The sequence below is a fragment of the Natator depressus genome, chromosome 20 (genome assembly GCF_965152275.1).
Source record: "Natator depressus isolate rNatDep1 chromosome 20, rNatDep2.hap1, whole genome shotgun sequence".
Taxonomy (NCBI): Eukaryota; Metazoa; Chordata; order Testudines; family Cheloniidae; genus Natator; species Natator depressus.
Genome location: NC_134253.1, coordinates 292,991 through 311,006, shown reverse-complemented (window position 1 = coordinate 311,006; position 18,016 = coordinate 292,991). Strand labels below are relative to the sequence as shown.

The following is an 18,016-nucleotide window of genomic DNA, read 5'->3' as shown; positions in this document are numbered from 1 at the left end:
TGAGCTGCTACTCCCTGCCCCCCCATGTGACATGAGCTGCTACCCCCCCTCCAGTGTGACATGAGCTGCTACCCTCTGCCCCCCCGTGTGACATGAGCTGCTACCCCCTGTCCCCGCCAGTGTGACATGAGCTGCTACCCTCTGCCCCCCACAGTGTGACATGAGCTGCTACCCCCTGCCCCCCCATGTGACATGAGCTGCTACCCCCCCCCCAGTGTGACATGAGCTGCTACCCTCTGCCCCCCCGTGTGACATGAGCTGCTACCCCCTGTCCCCGCCAGTGTGACATGAGCTGCTACTCCCTGCCCCCCATGTGACATGAGATGCTACCCCCTCCCCCCTCCAGTGTGACATGACCTGCTACCCCCGCTCCCATGTGTGACATGAGCTCCTACCCCCCTGGCCCCTCCAGTGTGACATGAGCGGCTACTCCCTGCCCCCCCCCGCGTGTGACATGAGGTGCTACCCCCTGCCCCCCCCACGTGACATGAGCTTCTACCCCCTGCCCCCCCACGTGTGACATGAGGTGCTTGCCTGTCTCCCGCACACAGTAGCGTACCGTGCTTTTCTCGTGGTCCGCAACCCTCCCATAAAAAGAAAAGGAGTCCTTGTAATTTGTTCGTCTCTAAGGTGCCAGAAGTACCCCTTTTCTTTTTGTGGATACAGACTGTTACTCTGAAACCCTGCCATACTCACCCTCCACTCCTTTCTGTTGTTCATGTGAGACCCTCACAGCACTCACATTAGATGTATTGGGGAGGAGAAAGAGGACAAGGGACTTGTATTCCCCTAAGGTAAGTTTGCACAGCAGCAGGTCTGTTGAGGAGGCTGCAGCCTGCTTACCACCGAACAGGTGTCCCTCTCACAATAACACAGCACAAGTGGCACCTGTCCCGGCGTCCCCGGGCGATGCTCTGGAACTGCTCCCTACGAGGCCAGTCAGGACTCTGAGGGAGTCTCCTCTCTGGGAGCAGCCTGTCTGCAGGACACAGCTCACACAGCTCCCACCTTCCTGGGTCTGACCTGGGAGCATTCAACATCCTCTGCCCCTCCGTGCGCTTCCCCCAGCGAGTCCGCCCAGGCGGGGTCCTGGGGAAGCCAGAGGGTCCTGCCCCCCAACTCTGCAGTCAGACGTGACTCTCAGCCAGCCAGTAAAACAGAAGGTTTATTAGACGACAGGAACATGGTCTAACACAGAGCTTGCAGGTGCAGAGAACAGGACCCCTCAGCTGGGTCCATTTTGGGGGGCAATAAGCCAGACAACCCCGTCTGCACTTCACTGCATGTCCCCAGCCAGCCCCAAACTGAAACTCCCTCCAGCCCCTCCTCCTCTGGGCTTTGTCCCTTTCCCGGGCCAGGAGGTCACCTCATTCCTTTGTTCTCCAACCCTTTAGATCTCACCTTGCAGGAGGGAAGGGCCAGGCCATCAGTTGCCAGGAAACAGGGTGTCGGCCATTCTCTGTGTCCAGACCCCTGCACACACCTGCCCTCTAGGGCTCTGCAACGATCATACACCCTTATCCCACCCCCTAGATACTTAAGAACTGCATAGGGGAAACTGAGGCACCCCCACAATATTCAGAGGAAACATTAAGAACAGTCCCGCTTCGTCACAGCACCCACAGTTGCCATGCTGCCAGGATGCCGAGTGAGCTCCTCCAAAGGGCCAGCAGCAAGGATATATGCTCACTGCTGCTAGCCCTGCAGCCTGAGGGCTAGCACCCTAGTGCTGGCTTCATAAAAGTTTGCTCCAACCTGAAAGTCCCTTGCAGCCACAGACAAACTGAGAGTGGAAGTGCTTAGGCTGCTTCCCTGCTTGCTTCATTTCTGGGTCTGCTGGCAAGTAAAGATCCCCCCCTGCACCTGGGATCAGAACAGATGCAGCTCTTGGAGCCGCACTGACATCCAGAGTGCCCTTTGACGTGTGCTGTGTCTGCAGAACATAACTCCAAATGGCAAAGGGGAGACTTTTTATAGCCAGCAACCTCCAGCAGCTGGGCAGGGGAGGGGAGCTTTTCCTCACGAACAGTGAGGCTCTCAGAGACAAGCTCTGCCCATCCTTGCCCCAGGGGATCTGGGCTCTGTCACACCTGCAGTGAAGTCTGATGGTAGGACCAAGCTAGCCACATCCCAGGTAAAGCTGCTCAGTGCTAGCACATCAAGTTCATCCCTCGCTACTAAAAAACCCTCCACTACTGGATGTGACAAGGCAACCTGGGGAATACAGGAAGCACCTACCTGTAAAAGAAGCTGCTGCAGCCACATCCTTACACACACCCTGCCAGCCTGGCATCAGGCACTGCAATATCTGGACCACTGGGATCTGGGGCATGCAAGGCCAGGGTGTAAGAAGAAGCCTGCTTGCAGGGGGACTGGAAAGCAGCTTATGGGGCAGGGTGAGAAGCATTTCAGAGACCCTCCCACCCTGCAATGTGCCTAGGCTGGAGTAATTCAGAGATTGCTCTGTGGGAGATGCTGGGACTCAGCTGTGGCTGGGTGGGAGAGCCCTCCTGCATATTAATGCGGGATCTCTGGTAGAACACCTCATGCAAAAGGAGCTGGGCTTCTCAGATCTCCGATCTCCAAGGCAATAGGAGCAGAAAGCCAGCACCAGGACTGGTGTCAGGGTGCAGGGGCGTAAGGTTCTTTCTCTTCTCTGTAGCTCCAGCAGGATGGGGAGGAGGCTGAAGCTGGCAGCCTTCTATACAGTCAGTTCAGTCTAAAGGTCAGAGGCTATCTGGAGAGAATAAGCATCTAATAAAAGGCACAAGAGTGACTATAGTATCAGCAGATTAAGTTCCCCTGGCTAAAGCTTGGTGGGAGGGGGACTGGAAAGGTCACTTAGGACAAGGTGTGTTTTACAGGGAGGCAACCCAGCTGGAGGTACTTGGACAAGTTTTGCTAAGAGGAACCAGCGGTCCTGGGGGAGAACAGCATGGAGAATAAAGTCTCAAGGAACACACCAGCAAGACAGCATGTCAGGGGAGCCTGTGGAAATAGGCTCTGGGGTTACAGCTGCACAAGCTTCTTACTGCAGGGTCCCAGCCCTATTCTCCCTCCCGACCCGTGGGTCCCACTTATGGAGAGACACAGAAACAGGATCCTAGGACTCCGCCCAATCCCTTGTAGGCAGCAAGATCTCAATTGCCCCAGCTCCTTTGGGTCCATCCCATCCAGCGTATGAGGTGGAATCACAGCAGTCAGCCAAGGCACCAGTTAGAAACTGGAACCCCGCAGCCAGCCCTGCCACTCAGCTGTACCTGCCTCCGCTAGGGGCTCTATACCACCCCTCTGGGGTACAGCACAGAGATTTTAAGGCCAGAAGGGACAGTGGGGATGCACTAGTCTGGCCTCGCACTGGCCCTAGGTCCAGCCAGCAGCAGCAGAATGAGACTGCAGAGACTGGGGGCTGAGGTTTTTTTCATGTCCCTATATTATTTTAATTAAACATTCACAGTCGAAGTACTTTCATGTTCAGCCAGCCAGAGACACCAGGCAAATCCAGCGCTGGGGGTGGGAGAGCATTTTGCTCACTCACACCCATGAGCCCAGCCTGGGGCATTGGGAGGCCACAACCTTGTGAAGCTGTAGCAAGCAATTATCCAGCTTTGTGACAGCGTTCAGACAGGCTTGTAACAGGTTTGCTAGCTGAGGGGCCATTTTCAAAGGCAAATAGGGCAGCAAGGTGCCTGATGCCCACTGAAAATCAACAGGGACCCCAACTCCCCTTTGTGCTGGTGAATGTCTCCCCTCCCACAGCCTCCAGGTCAGGGGTTACTCCAGGGAAATGCAGCTCAGTTGACAACTGATGGCCCCTATTATAGTGGACAGTTTCAGCCTCCCCAGCTGGGCCTGTCAAGAGCCCACAGGCAAGAGCAAGAGGAACATCAGGGAGGGTGCAGCCTCCAAGGCACACAAGTAAAAGCAGAGACAGGCCCAAAGCACAGAATCCAGATGCTCTGGGGGCCAGGAGGCTGTTCCAGGTCCAGCCCATTTCTTGATTAAAAGCAGCTTGGCCCAATTGCTCAGGAAGGTGCAGTGCTAACAAGATTCACAGCCAGCAACCCACCCATCCAGGTAGTGGAGCCCACTGCAGTTCTGACTTAGGGACATGAGTCCCTTGGTTGCACTAGCCAGACAGGAGCTGCACAAAGCTCAGAAGGGATGAAGAGCTACATGGGACACAACAGGGAGCTGCAAGGCAGAGTGGCCCAAGAGTCACAGGGGACAGAAGAGGATTCAGGAATCTGAGTATCCAATGGGGTTTGCTTTGAGCTGCAGAGTAAAAGGCTAAAGAACTTCCTTTGGCTGCTTCTAACAATCTGCAGTGGACACAGCCCTGGGAAGCTGCCTTTTGACACCTGTGGAGTTATCTTGGCACAAAAATGAGACTTCACCCTCACCAGTTTGATTGGGTCCTGGCACTGTCTCAGTCAGGGCTGGGCTGGAACCAAGGCACTGGAAGAGACTTTGGGGAGCAGTGTTTCATGTGCGGGTGCTCCTATGCCCTGGGGCTGATTATACAAATGAGGATCAATGACCCCTCTTAAAATCATAAAGAGTTTGGCAGTGGACAGATAAAATCTGGCAGGTGTCCGCCCATGTTCTCAGTCCCTCACTGCGGGGAGGGTAAGCTAAAAAAAAATAGTAACAAACTACCAGTGCAGCAGACAACAAGGGACTTTTGCCCTGCCAGGCAGCCCCGTCAGGGATACAGTGCGCAAAAGTAGACTGTCCTCACAGCCAAAGCAACCTCCAAATGCTTCATCTACAGACAGCTCACGAAGGAAGCTCAGAAAAGCCGCACAGTGAACAGCACCAGTTGCATCACTGATGAGGAATATGATGCCATGTCCTCCCCAAGGAGGATACCCTGGGGGCCAGCAAATTTTAGACACCCCAGAGAAGGAGGGACTTTAATTTGGTGCCTCCATATAGAATCAAGAGAGCATCGCCAGGCTGAGGGCTACCCAGCCCCAGGGCGATGGGAAGGACCCCCCTTACTCATGGTCTGCCATGGCTCATGGAGGATCCAGTGTCTCTGTACATGAAGGCTCACGCTGCTTCAGCGGCTTTCTTCCCTTTTCAGTGGTTCGGGCCTAGTTACATGTGGGTAGGATGGTTCTGGAGGCAGTTGATGAAGTCAGCGACGGGTTTGCCCTCGTAGCAGATCTGATAAACAGCAGTGAAGAGGGGGAACCTATGGGCAGATGGACAAAGTGATGCACTATGCAGCACTGATGGTGGCAAATCCATCTCTAATACAGACAGAGTCTCAACCTCTGTAGCATCAGCTGCAGGAACAACAGGAATCCCTGCACCCCAAATCTTTTGCTTACCAGCACTTAGCACTTTGGGGCAGGAAATGAAGACTGGTGTATCCAGCCGAGACTACAGAGGCAGATCAGACCGGACGTTGATAGAGCACAGCCCCGATCCTGGCATTAGCACTCGGTGCCACAAGATCTTAACGACCACAGACATTTGGCGCCTCATTCAACAGGTGACACCTCCCCCAACCCCTCTGCTGGGCATTGGGGCTCAACACCAATCCAGGAGGAAGAGCGTCTCCTACTGAATCAGAAATGTAACACCTTGCTTTTCCCACAGGTCTCCCCTCCAAGGTCTTGGCCAAGATGGCCCTACTTAGCTTACGAGATCTGCACAGCTACATGCCTGGCTTTGCACACACAGGAGTCAGAACCCTGTGGTTGCACTCAGAGGTAACTGGCAAGTCACTGCTGCACCAAGATGATCTCTTCTGGGTTTAGCACCAGTTCTACCTGGCCTGACATGTGAGAAGAGCAGCATCACCTGCTCTAAAAAACCACCATGGCTGGGATGGTTGCAGGAGACTGGAGCTCCTGTTCCCATATCAGGCAAGGAGGGTACAGTTTTGCAATCCAGCATGCAGAGCAGCTGACGTGCAGCCCCAAGGCAGGCCTGTCCTAACATGCACTAGGCACCTACCCAGACGGCTCATAAATGAGGAAGCAGACTGGAAGGCAGGAGCTGGTGACAATGGCAGACACTGCCCACAGGGCCTGACAACACCACGGCCTGGGCGCCTAAGAAAGGCGAACTCCAAAAGCTATATGGGCAACAAGAGAGACACTGACGCAGGGACAAAGCGCCAGATCAGCTAACGAGGAATGAGCTGCTGCCACCATCCAGCTGCCCAACTGGTGGTTTGCTGGGATTTCATCAGAGTTAGCAGGCTGACCCTCTGTCTCCACCAAGGACCTTGATCTCTGGGGCAGACTCTGGGGCAGGTGCACTTCTACTACACATGTGGGTGCAGAGCTAAGGCTTGGGATGTGCCAGAGAGCCCGACCTACTCATAGGTGGGGCTCCAAGGGAGACCATGGGCAAGGCCAAGGGGAGGGGCAACAGCACTCACTTCTCCACCAGGTTCTTGTGTTTGAGGATGTGGTTCAGCTCGGCGGAAGTCTGGGGACCCTGCAGCTTCTGTCCATTCAGCATCTCCTTCTCCAACTGCTCAATGGACTAAACAAGCAAATACAACCCAACCGCAAGGTGAGCTGGGCCCATTCACCTGCAGCCCCCGGCCCCCAGCCTGTCCTTCCTTCCCCAGCTCGGAAAGCTTCATCACAGGGGAGGACCAAATGGGCTGCAGAGAGCAGCCACCGCCTGGATCTGACCTACGGGCTCACAGCTGTGCACTAGGGCTGTGTCAGGGCAGAGCTCTGTCCAGTTATGGGTGTGGAGGAGTTACACTTTCCTCTGCAGCATCCAGCACTGGCTGAGCCAATGCAGCAGGGATAGTGAGTGCTAACCAGATTCACCAGGAAAGTTAGGCCACCGGGCTCCGACCCACCAGGACAGGGCACCTCTTGCTACAGCCCATTTACTGCCCAGCCCCATCCCTCCTCCTCCCACAAAAGACCAGAAGGCTCAGGTCCCTGATGCCACCAATGTTCCCCACCCTGACACACACCTTCCCAGTCCTGGCAAAGGCCTCAGCCACTCTGCGGTTTCTGCCACCATAGCAGGTGGTGATAAGGTCGGCGATCCCACAGCTCTCCAGGAAGGTGGTCGAGGTGACAGGGCCTTTGCAGAAGAGCTTGGCAAAGGTAATCATTTCCATCAGCCCGAGGCGAATCACAGCTGCCTTGGTGTTGTCTCCGAAGCTCAGGCCATCACAGAAACCAGCCCCTACAGCTACAACGTTCTGGGGGGATGACAGCCCAGAGGAGCCTGTTACCAGCAGGGCTCACCCTGTCAGTGCCACAAGCTGCCTGCATGTTCCTGGAGCATCAAGGCACCTTCCTGAGGGCCCATACCTGCTCCTCCTGCTCAGAGTGTCAACTAAGCAGGAGTGGATCAGGCCAGCACCTGGATGGGAGACCTAGGTGGCATCCTTCCCACTATGTCCACTTGCCTCAGCATGGGCATCCTGCTGGACTTGGTGTAACACTGAGGCCTCCCCATTGCTCCCATGATGCTTTGTGCCAGTGGTGACCCAGCCAAAGTCCAACTTGGGCCTCTCCATTTAGCCTCCCTAAATGCCCTGCAGAGATGGCAGGCCAGGCCTGTTGCTAACCCGATGCCCTGCCCTTTCATGCACCTTGAGGGCCCCGCAGATCTCCACAGTGTCAGCCTCCGGTACCACAGTGATCCGGAAGTTGCACGTCTGCATCAGCTCCTTCAGGATTTGCCCATGCTCCAGGTTCTTGCAGCCTAAAAGGGGGGGAGGGAGGGGAGCAGTGTTACTGGCAGACACCCTGGAGGAGGATTGTGCCCACCTCCAACCTGCCCAGTAGGGGAGATGAACACATGCCTCCACACTCCGGATAGCTCAGCCCCTCTTGCCAGGTGTTAGAGCTGGGGCCTTGCAGAGCAGTGGGGAGGGATCTGGTTTTATCTACACTAGGGCAGCAGAGATGGCACATGGACTGGTCCAGCCCCTGTGCCGAGGCTCCACAAAAGGACTCCAGGGTCCTACCTGCAAAAGGAAGCAGAGGTGCCTTTTCCGGAGCAGGATTCCCTCCTCTGGGACACATCATTAATACAGGAACACAACTCCAGCTGCTACACATGGCATCTCACCCTGATCAGCTAAATGCAGGGCTTAACAGCCAGGACTCCTGGTTTCCATTCCCAGGGTTCCAGCAACCCAGTTTGACACATCATAGTAACAACCAGATGGTGCAGATGGGGAAACTGACACACAGTGTGGACCAGGGCCGGCTCCAGGCACCAGCGAACCAAGCAGGTGCCTGGGGAGTCAACCGATGAAGTGAGCTGTAGCTCACGAAAGCTCATGCTCAAATAAATTGGTTAGTCTCTAAGGTGCCACAAGTCCTCCTTTTCTTTTTGCGAATACAGACTAACACGGCTGTTACTCTGAAAAATGTAAAGGGGCGGCAATCGGGCTCTGGGGCAGCAATCTGCCCTCGGCGGGGGCAGGAATTCGGCAGCTGCTCTGTCTCAGCGCGTTTCACGCTCAGTGGCAATTCGGCGGCCACACCATCACTCCGCCACTGTGTTCGGTGGCAAGTTTTTTGTTTTTTTTTGCCGCTTGGGGCGGCAAAAACGCTGGTGCCGGCCCTGGTGGGGACAACAGTGACCTCTGTGGGCTGCTGGGAGCGGGGGGCTTAATGCTTGTGAAGTGCTCTGAGACTCCCTGAGTGGATGGGGCAGAAGGGCAGCGCATGAGCCCTACCCTCCAAATATAATTTAAATCCAAGTCTTGCCAGGCCAACAGGCAGCGTGAGCCAACCCCCGTGGGGTCCCTCTGAATTTCATCCAGCACTCCTGAACATACACAGACAGTGCCCACATGGAAAGTCCTCAAAGTGTTGACCGAGGAAAGCATCGACAGGCAAGGAGAAATAAACCTACTGCAAAGCTCCTGCATGGATGCTGGACAAACACAGACTGGATCAGTCGTTAGCCTTGGGATATCGTGGGAGACAGATGGTCTATCAAGGGCTGACAGCAGCAAGGCGTGTGGAGCCTGCAGCTGTTGCAGTGATAAAGGGAACCACAGCCTGGCTGTTTGACATTACAAAACCCTAAATGCTCCCCCCACCGCCACCCCAACCTATGCCCCAGGCTTCGACTCTTACCCTCATAGTGGATTGATGAATGTTACTGGAACATGAAGCAGTTGCAGAGCCCTGTTGCTAATTCAACTGGAGACAGAATCAAGATTTTGACTTAATAAGGAGCCTACACCCAGAGCACGTCTGGCATGACTTTAACATGATGAGACCTAATTAGGGACAACACGTGCTTGGCTTTCCCTGCCTGCTCTTGAGTTGAATGAATGCCACCTTTATGTGTGAGTCACTCATCTCCTTGTGGGGGCAACAAACACGAACACACACGACAGACCCCCAAGGGGCGAGGCACCTGCACTGGGTCACTGCTTCTCCGCTCTAATCCCCCAACAGCTCCCCAGGGAAGCGCAATGGAGGCTTTGACCTGTACAACCATAACGGCGGTTGGACCCAAGTTGCTCTTAATACGCTGTGACAGATGCTGCAGGGAACAATCCTACCCTGACCGGACGCATAGTATTGTATGACCATAACCCCCACACTGCCTCTCCAGATCTGGGCGGGGTCCCTACTGCTGGGCACTATACAAACGCAGGGTGAGCCACAGGTGTGGCCTGGGTGTCTAGAAGGAGCTGTTGTAAACAGGCTCACCAGCTCTGGTCTGTATGAGTGAGGCATATTTCTTAATAATTAAAACAACACATTCAGCAGGGGTGGAGACTCTGAACACAGCAAATAACCCAGAAGGAAGAGATGTTACTGTAAAACATAGCTATTAGCAGGCAAAGACCCAGGACTGGAGGAGTGTCCCTGAGCTACAGTGCCCACCTTTAATAATGGACCAGGAGAGGCTGTGATTTTCAGACATGGGGCCAGGCTCCTACATCAACATTTAGGCATGGGCAGGACCTGGCTTCATAGTCAGCAGCTCCGATTGCCTTCAACAGGTCTTGGCCCCTCTGAAAGCCAGGCCAGTGAAGGGCTCAAAGACCCTGACTCCAAGCATCCAGGTTTGAAATTTTTGCCCTAAATTAAAAAAACCCATGAATGTAACATGGTACAAGACCCAGCTTAGCCTCTTGGTTTTCATGCTGCAACACTGCTCCTCTGCTGTCTGCATTTTGCCTGAGTGGCGCCCCATAGGACAAGGACGTGGCTGCTATGCATGGCTGGAAAGTGCCACATTCAGGCTGCGATGCTAGATAAAGTAATATCCCCAAAATAGTTCCCAGGAGACCTGACCAACTCCAAGCCTCTCTGGTGTATCCACCAAGATATAACTGACATGCACCCATGCCATGAAAAAGGTCCTCAGTCCTGCCAGCTCTTGGACTGATACTGTCTGTGTGGTTGTGCACCACCCAGCCCAACGGGGCTTTGGCTGCTAGGCACCCCCGTGATTAGGACTAAGAGCATGATGGGTTTACAACATTCCAGCCTGCCTCCCCCCACCCCCTTTGCAGTGTCTTGCCTGCTTTTAAAGCCAAAGCCACCTTTGAATTTCATGAACGGAAGAGGTGCCCAAGCCAGCCAGCCACTCTGTTGATCTTGGCTGCTTCTATGTTTAACAAACAGGCCACACGGTGGGCCTGTCATCAGCTGAGCTTTCCAGCTGCCCTACTGATACTGGAAGACTGGGAGAGTGTCACCAGAAGTTCCCTTAACATGATGCCACATGGCCTCTGCTCAGTTCCCCCTCAAGGCTCCAGCCCCCTTGGAGTCAAGAGGCTTGTCCCCCTTGCCAATGGTGCAAAGCCAGAAAATCCAGAAAATTCACAGAGTCATACTGGTGAAGCTGGCTGATGCTCAAAGACCCACCCCGATGGTGCAGGGATGGGTTGGGGAGGAAGAGTCACTTTTCTAACGCCACCCAACTAAGCAATGGCATCAGTTCCCTCAGCATGACACCTGCAGGCGTTCCCTGCCGACCCCCACCCCAAGCCCTGTGCCTGGGGTGGGCAGCAGGCAGGACCCCTGTCCTGGGAGGGAAGACTGGTAGAGCCCCTGAGTAGGGTGGGGTATTTTAACCCCTTCTAGCCCTGCCCCCTCCCTGGCTCCAGGCTGAGGGGGCAACAGTGGGGGGTTGGCTCATTACCAATGGTCGTTTCGCAGAACTTCTCCTCCGCCACTTCGTTGGCAATGTTGGCCCCCATCAGGACGCTCATCTCGATGCCCAGCCACTCGCGGATAACGTGTGAGATCAGCTTCAGCCCCTCTGGGCCCTCATCTACCCCCTGCGATGCAACCAGGAGCAGTGGTTATTGCCCCAGGGAGTCGGACGCCCTGTAACTCCCAAGCTCCCTCAGTTGCACTGCGCTCTGGGTCCCCTGTGCCCCATCTGCATTAAACCCTGGCCCATGGCCGACCGTCATGCCTCGGTCTCCCACCTGATGATCTCTATTGTCTCCATAGTGCCCTAACCCCCACGCCCATGCCCCATTATCCCTCCACCAATCCCAATGCTTGGTCCATAGTCTCCCCTCATCCCACACACCCTCTCCCAATGCCATAGCAGTATTCCCCCCGCACAGTCAAGTACCCTGTTCCTATTCCTTCTGAGTTACCCCGCTTGCTGCTCCCCTCCGTGCCGCGGCCTGAACGTGCCTGTTATACCCATGAAACCCAGTTTCCAGGTGAAAAATGCCTTAGACTCTTCCTCCCCAGCTCCTTGTCCACCTAGAGACCTGGCCCCCTCTTGCTACAACCCAGCTCCCTTCCCTACCCAGCTCATGCCCTGCCAACCAGCGCACAGAGCCACCCCTGTGTACCAGCTCAGAGGCTCAGCATCTAGATGCTGCTCCCCCGCTCACACCTTGATGAGCGATACCCCGATGGTCTCCTTCTTCACATGGTTTTTGAGCTGCTCACAGAGTTTGCCGATGAACTGGTGGGGCACCACGAAGATGAGAATGTCTGCCCCAGCTGCGGCCGTCAGCAGGTCTGGCACCGCCACCTGCAGGGGAACGGGCCCATCACCAAGGAGCTGTGTCCATTGTCACAGAGCTGCTACCTAGTGCCAGGAGGGGCCTGTAAAACCCTGGGCATTACTAGGTAATGTGGGGAATGGGGGCTGCCAGAGGCTCCCCTATGGAGGAAGCATGTTCTGCAAGGACACAGCCCACCTGAAGTCAGGAGCCATGTGAGTTTCTCCCCTCAATCCTAGAGTTCAAGCAGGGTCTTTGGGACAGGGTCCAGTGAGGCAGCCAGGGCTTGAAGATGGGCGGAGGGATAGCTCAGTGGTTTGAGCATTGGCCTGCTAAACCGAGGGTTGTGAGTTCAATCCTTGAGGGGGCCATTTAGGGAACTGGGGCAAAAATTGGGGATTGGTCCTGCTTTGAGCAGGGGGTTGGACTAGATGACCTCCTGAGGTCCCTTCCAACCTGGATATTCCATGATTCTATGGCACAGCACCAATTGGAGGAAGGCTCAGCCTATGGCCAGGACAGGAAGAGAGAGGCCATCCAAGAGGACAGGGAGGTTGGGGTGGGGACAGGAGATGAGGCTGATGGATGGGGAGACCACACACCTATCTGGGGGTCTTAATTGGGTTTAACCCTGCTCCTCTGCTGGCACATGGTTCTGTAATGGAGGTCACTGCCCCTAAAACACCACAGACCCCTGGAGAGAAGGGGGCTCTTCGCAGGCCTGACACCCTGAAGCACAACCAGACATGCAGCACGGTTCCCATCCAGTATGGTGTGAGGAGCAACTAGGGCACCCGTTGCATCAGTCAGGGCTGCGGTAAAGCATGCGCATGGGTGAGAAACAGGGTCAGCCAAACAGCGGGGAGGGGAGCGGGGCTCCATGGGGTAAGAGAAGCCAGGGGCCACAGCGCAGGGTGCACAGGGCAAGGTCACTGCATGAATGAGTAACTGAGCAGGAGCCATCCCCGCAAGGGTTGCACAAGCCATTCCCTCTGTGTCCTGGCCTCATGGAACCAGCTCAGTTAGACGACTCCCGAGCAGATAGTTATTTATTACCTCCGTCACCAAGGAGACAAGCCTTTGAAAACAGACCTTGCCCCCCTTGATCTTCACTCTGCTGGGAGAGACACAAGCCAGCTCCTCTATCCACAGCTGCATTTCGGGGCTCTGCTGTGGCTAGAGAGGGAGGCATTTGCCCCCAAGCTCCCCCGCAATCCTCCCAGCAGTTTCAACAGGAGACATGCCTCTGCCTCTTCCCAGCCTGTGAGGTCATGTGACATTGCTAGGTGCTGGAGAACAGCTGCTGGGGCCCACCCCAGCACTGACTGCATTTCAGTGGCCCACGAAGGTGTTCCTGGGGTATCGGTTGGCATGTGCTTTGGCAGTGGAAAGAGGTGGCTTAGCAGTCTAAGCATCAGGCCTGGAATCACTTCATTCCAGCAGGGTTAGTTTGTGCTTCCCAGGGAGCTGAGTGGGAGATCCAGGCAGCTTTGGAACCCGAGGATAGCTGCTCATCAGGTCTTTGCCCAATTGCAGTGTGTTGTGCGATGTTCGACTGCTGCCCTCCAGCCCAGAGCTGGCTGCAACACCTCAGCCTCCAAGTGCTTCGGAGCAAAAGGTGCCAGTGAAACACCAGGAACCTTCCACGCATCTCCCCAGCCTATACCTGATCTGACTACAGAGCCTGCCCACTGGTGAAATAGTGTCCCCCCCCCCCCCCAAAAAAATATTAGACTCACCACATTGGGCGGCAGTTTGTGCCCTGGCAGGTATTTGATGTTCTCGTGCTGCGTGTTGATGATTTCGGTGAGCTTCTTCCCACCCACCTCCTCCTCAAATACCCACATGTTCACCGTGGTGTCAAACTGCTCCAGCTTGGCTGCATTGCGGCCCACGATCTTGGCGATGGCTGAGCCCCTGCAGGGAGCAGAGGAGGCAGATATATGGGGGTGTGTGTCACAGAGGGAGAGCACAATCAGGCAGCGGAAGGGGCAATAGGTCCTAAGCAGCAGAATCTCTGAGCGGACTCTCCCACATGGCCCCGGCAGAGCAAGGCCCCCGGCTTTGGCCACAGTCACAGAAAGGGGACTGGATGCCAGTCACCTGCCTTGAGTCTTTTCCCTGGTGGTGGGGAGGGCTGGCACTCGCCCGGGTACTGGTCCCACCAGAGCCCCCAGCAGGGCCCCAGGGCACCCCACAGATCCAATGCGGGGGGGGGGTCAAAGGAGCCGGGGGTTAACAGGGCTAAGGACCCTTGGGGCAGGGCCGCTGGCTGTGTGCCGGGATAACCCCGAGCCCAGGGGCGGCAGGACAGAGCAGAGGGGACAGGCAGGGCTCCGGCGGGGCAGAGAACAAGGGGGCAGACCGCGGGGGGGCGCGCATCCAAGCCGGGCTCCGAGGCAGCTGCAGCGGGTCGCAAAGCCCCCAACCCCGGCCAGGGGGCGGCCCCGGGACAGCCAGGGCCCGGCCTGACCCGCTCGGCTGGGACCCGCCGCCCCGGACGGGAATCCCGGCTTCGCCCACGGCCGCCCCAAGCGCAGGCTCCGCGGCCGGCTGCGGGATTCGGCTCCAAGGGTGGCAGGGGACGCCCCGGGCAGGCGGGCGGCAGGGGACGCGGCCCCCGGGGATGCTCACCAGTTCCCGGAGCCCACGATACAGACTTTCCGGCCGCCCATGGTCGGCGAAGGGGAGGCAGGCGGCGACTGCGCCGCCCCACCAGGACGGGGGGCATTTAACGCCCCCCAGGCAGGGTGGGCCCCGCCCCCAGGCAGAGAACCCCGCCCCCAGAGGCCGCAAGTCTCGCCTGGCCAGCTTCTTTGGGGGGGGGGGGGGGGGGCAGTGGAGACACAGGAGAAGGGAGAGGGGGGTCCTTGCCTTCCCCCCTCAACACGCCTTGCCCTTCCCAGACTGCCCCTTACTCACCTTTGCAAAGCGCTTTGAGGGCCATGAGAGACAAGCAGGGAGGATCATTACTGTTGTGGGCCCTGGGGTGGCACCCGCCAGTCACGGTAAAGGCTGGCTTGATCTCTGCCGCGGGTGAATCACTTGAGTGGCACAAATTATCAGTGCCTCAGAGCCAAAGGCACGAAGAGGTCAGAGAGAAGCACAGCATTTACACTGAAGGGACAAACTGTGCAGGAGGCAGGGTTTTGCCATTCAGAGCACAAGGCTGATCCTGGAGCCAGCAAATGTGTTGGGGACGCAGAGGGACAACAGAGGCCTTTGTGGGTTGGAACATTTCATTTGAAAGCCCAGAGACTGATGGTTGCCACAAGGCAAGCTAATAAATAAGGTTGAAAAAGCAGTGCAAGGTTACGGATGAGCTACTTGGGGCAGAGGCCTGGGAGGGTTGGTAAGAAGCACATGGGCTTTGATAGCTGAAGCAACTGGCAGGCCTCAGTATCAACATGCCCAAGGAGGCATCTGAGAACTAAGCTGCTAGGGCTCAGAGACAGGAACACTCTTACCTTTCTTTTCTTTTTTTTTTTTAAATAATAAAAACAGTTGTTTCTCTCAAGCCTGAGGATTATGTTTCCTTTATCAAAGTGAAGTAACTTGCACCCAAGGTCTCAGGTGACAGAACCAGGAAGAGGACCATGCAGTCTTGACTTTCTCGCTTTGACCAATAAACCACACGCCCCTTTACATTTTCTTCAGAAAACATTTATACTTTGCTGGAAGGGGTCAATATACTGATTCTGAGAATGGGGCCGAGGACAGGACTTGGACACAAGAACTTTACATTAATCCCAGTGCTGCCATTCAACAACTGTTTGAGGTATAGGAAGGTTGCCTTTGGGCAAGGCAGTTTCCCTAACCTGTAGCCAGGGAGGATCTCTCCCTTACAGGAATGATGTGGGGATTCTCTCTAAAGCACAACCTGTAATACAAACATGTACTGCTCAGACAATTTTAGTTAATTGCAGCTTCCGAGCAGCAGTGAGAGCAATCGTTTTTGTGTGTCATGCCAAATCCATGTATGCAGTGTTAGTGTAGCTGTGTTGGTCCCAGGCCATTAGCAAGACAAGGAGGGTGAAAATATCTTTTACTGGATCATCTTCTGTTGGTGACAGAGAGAGAGAGAGAGAAGTTTCGAGCTTACACAGAGCTCTTCTTCAGGTCTGGCAGACTCAGATGGAGCCTGTTGGTAGCCCACACAAATTCTGGAGACTCAGACCTGAAGAGCTCTGTGCCATCTGAAAAGCTTATCTCTCTCACCAACAGAAGATGGTACAATAATTATCATCTCATCCACCTTGTTTGTCTAATGCTAATTCCACTGATTTTTAGGTAGTTTTATAAAACTCAATGTAAATAACTAGGGCCCTACCAAATTCATATTCCATTTTTGTCAATTTCATGGTCACAGGATTTTAAAAATTGCAAATTTCATGATTTCAGCTCTTTAAATATGAAATTTCACAGTGTTGTAATGGTAGGAGTCCTGAACCAAAAGGGAGTGTGTGTGTGGGGTGGGGGGATTGCAGTACTGCTACCCTTACTTCTGCGGTGCCGCCTTCGGAGTGGTGCAGCTGGAGAGTGGCAATTGCTGGCTGGGAGCCCAGCTCTGAAGCCAGAGCCGCTGCCAGCAGCAGGGCAGAAGTAAGGATGGTATGGTATGGTATGACCCCCTTATTTCTGCGCTGTTGCCTGCAGAGCTGGACCCTCAGCCACTCTCTGGTCACCCAGCTCTGAAGGCAGCACCACCATCAGCAGCAGCGCAGGAGGGTAGCAATACTGCAACACACCCCCCCGGAAATCCTTTTTGGGTCAGGACCCCCAATTTGAGAAACTCTGGTCTTCCCCGTGAAATCTGTGTGGTCTGGGGACAGAATAGACCAAAACCACAGGTCACAAATGAAATACTACAAATATGGGACAATAGAAGAGAACTTAAGAGAGACAAGAACAGCACTGAGGAAGCTGATAATTACAGAGCGATTGGCAGAAAGATCAAGAAAGGAATGAAGGTGGCCAAGGAGATATGGATTGAAAAACAATACTCTAAAATTGGAGAGCGTATCAATAATAAAGCTGCCGAGCCTTCCATGTTGTAAAAGATCTGACGAAGGAAAGATGGACCAAAGCTAACGCAATTCAAGAAAAAGAAGGGAACAGTCTTACAGATGAAAGGGCATCAATAGGTGGACAAACTACTGCTTTGATCTATACAACCACCAGATAAATGGAGATCCCAGAGTCTTAGACAGCCCAGATTCAACAGAGAAGGAAGATTTTCCAATACTATGTGAAGAAATGGAGACAGCTGTGAAATCACTCAAGAACGGAAAGGCTACAGGTATTGATAACATCCCAGCCAAACTGATGAAATTCGGAAGAGAAATAGTAAGAGATACTCGCCAAGATCTGCAACAAGATCTGGCAGACCAGTGAGTGGCCCTCCATGTGGACACAGTCACTAATTATCACTCTGCCAAAGAAAGGCAACCTGCAATTGTGTCAAAATTACTGGACCATAAGTTTAATTAGCCATCCCAGCAAAGTGATGTTGAAAGTCATATTGAACAGATTGAAGCCACAAGCAGAGAATATCATCACTGAAGAACAGGCTGGCTTTCATGCTGGAAGAAGTACCACAGAATATATATTCAACCTTTGTGTTCTATGTGAGAAATATTTACAACATCAGCAGGACATCTACATCTTTGTTGACTTCAGGAAGGCGTTTGACAAGAGTATGGCACGAAGTTTTCTGGGCAACCATGAAGTAGTACAATGTTGGTCGTAAGCTTATTCTTACCATTAAACTGTACGCCAAAGCCAGCAGTGCAGTTCTCGTCAATGGCACAACAGGAGAGTGGTTTCACACCACGATTGGAGTCTGGCAAGGCTGCCTTTTTTCGCCCACACTGTTCAACATCTACTTGGAGCGCATAATGACTGATGCCCTAGAAGATCACATGTGCACAGTCACCATTGGGGGGCAAACAATCTCATATCTTCGGTTCGCTGATGACATTGATGGTCTGGCAGGCAGCAAAGATGAACTTGCCAACCTTGTGAAATGACTGGACGAAACCTCTGCAAAATATGGCATGGAAATCA

The 18,016-nt window shown here is 54.4% G+C and overlaps 1 protein-coding gene across 1 annotated transcript; it reads right to left on the bottom strand.

Annotated features, from left to right (window-relative positions):
• Positions 1–1,151: 1,151 nt before the first annotated feature.
• On the bottom strand, positions 1,152–14,640 carry GPD1 (glycerol-3-phosphate dehydrogenase 1). Its single transcript, XM_074934757.1, has 8 exons — positions 14,585–14,640; positions 13,690–13,867; positions 11,839–11,979; positions 11,122–11,260; positions 7,589–7,701; positions 6,959–7,192; positions 6,401–6,507; positions 1,152–5,200 (listed from the first exon to the last, which is right to left on the bottom strand). Exons 1-8 carry the CDS (start codon positions 14,623–14,625, stop codon positions 5,104–5,106), a joined length of 1,050 nt encoding a protein of 349 aa, XP_074790858.1. The 5' UTR covers positions 14,626–14,640; the 3' UTR covers positions 1,152–5,103.
• Positions 14,641–18,016: the final 3,376 nt, after the last annotated feature.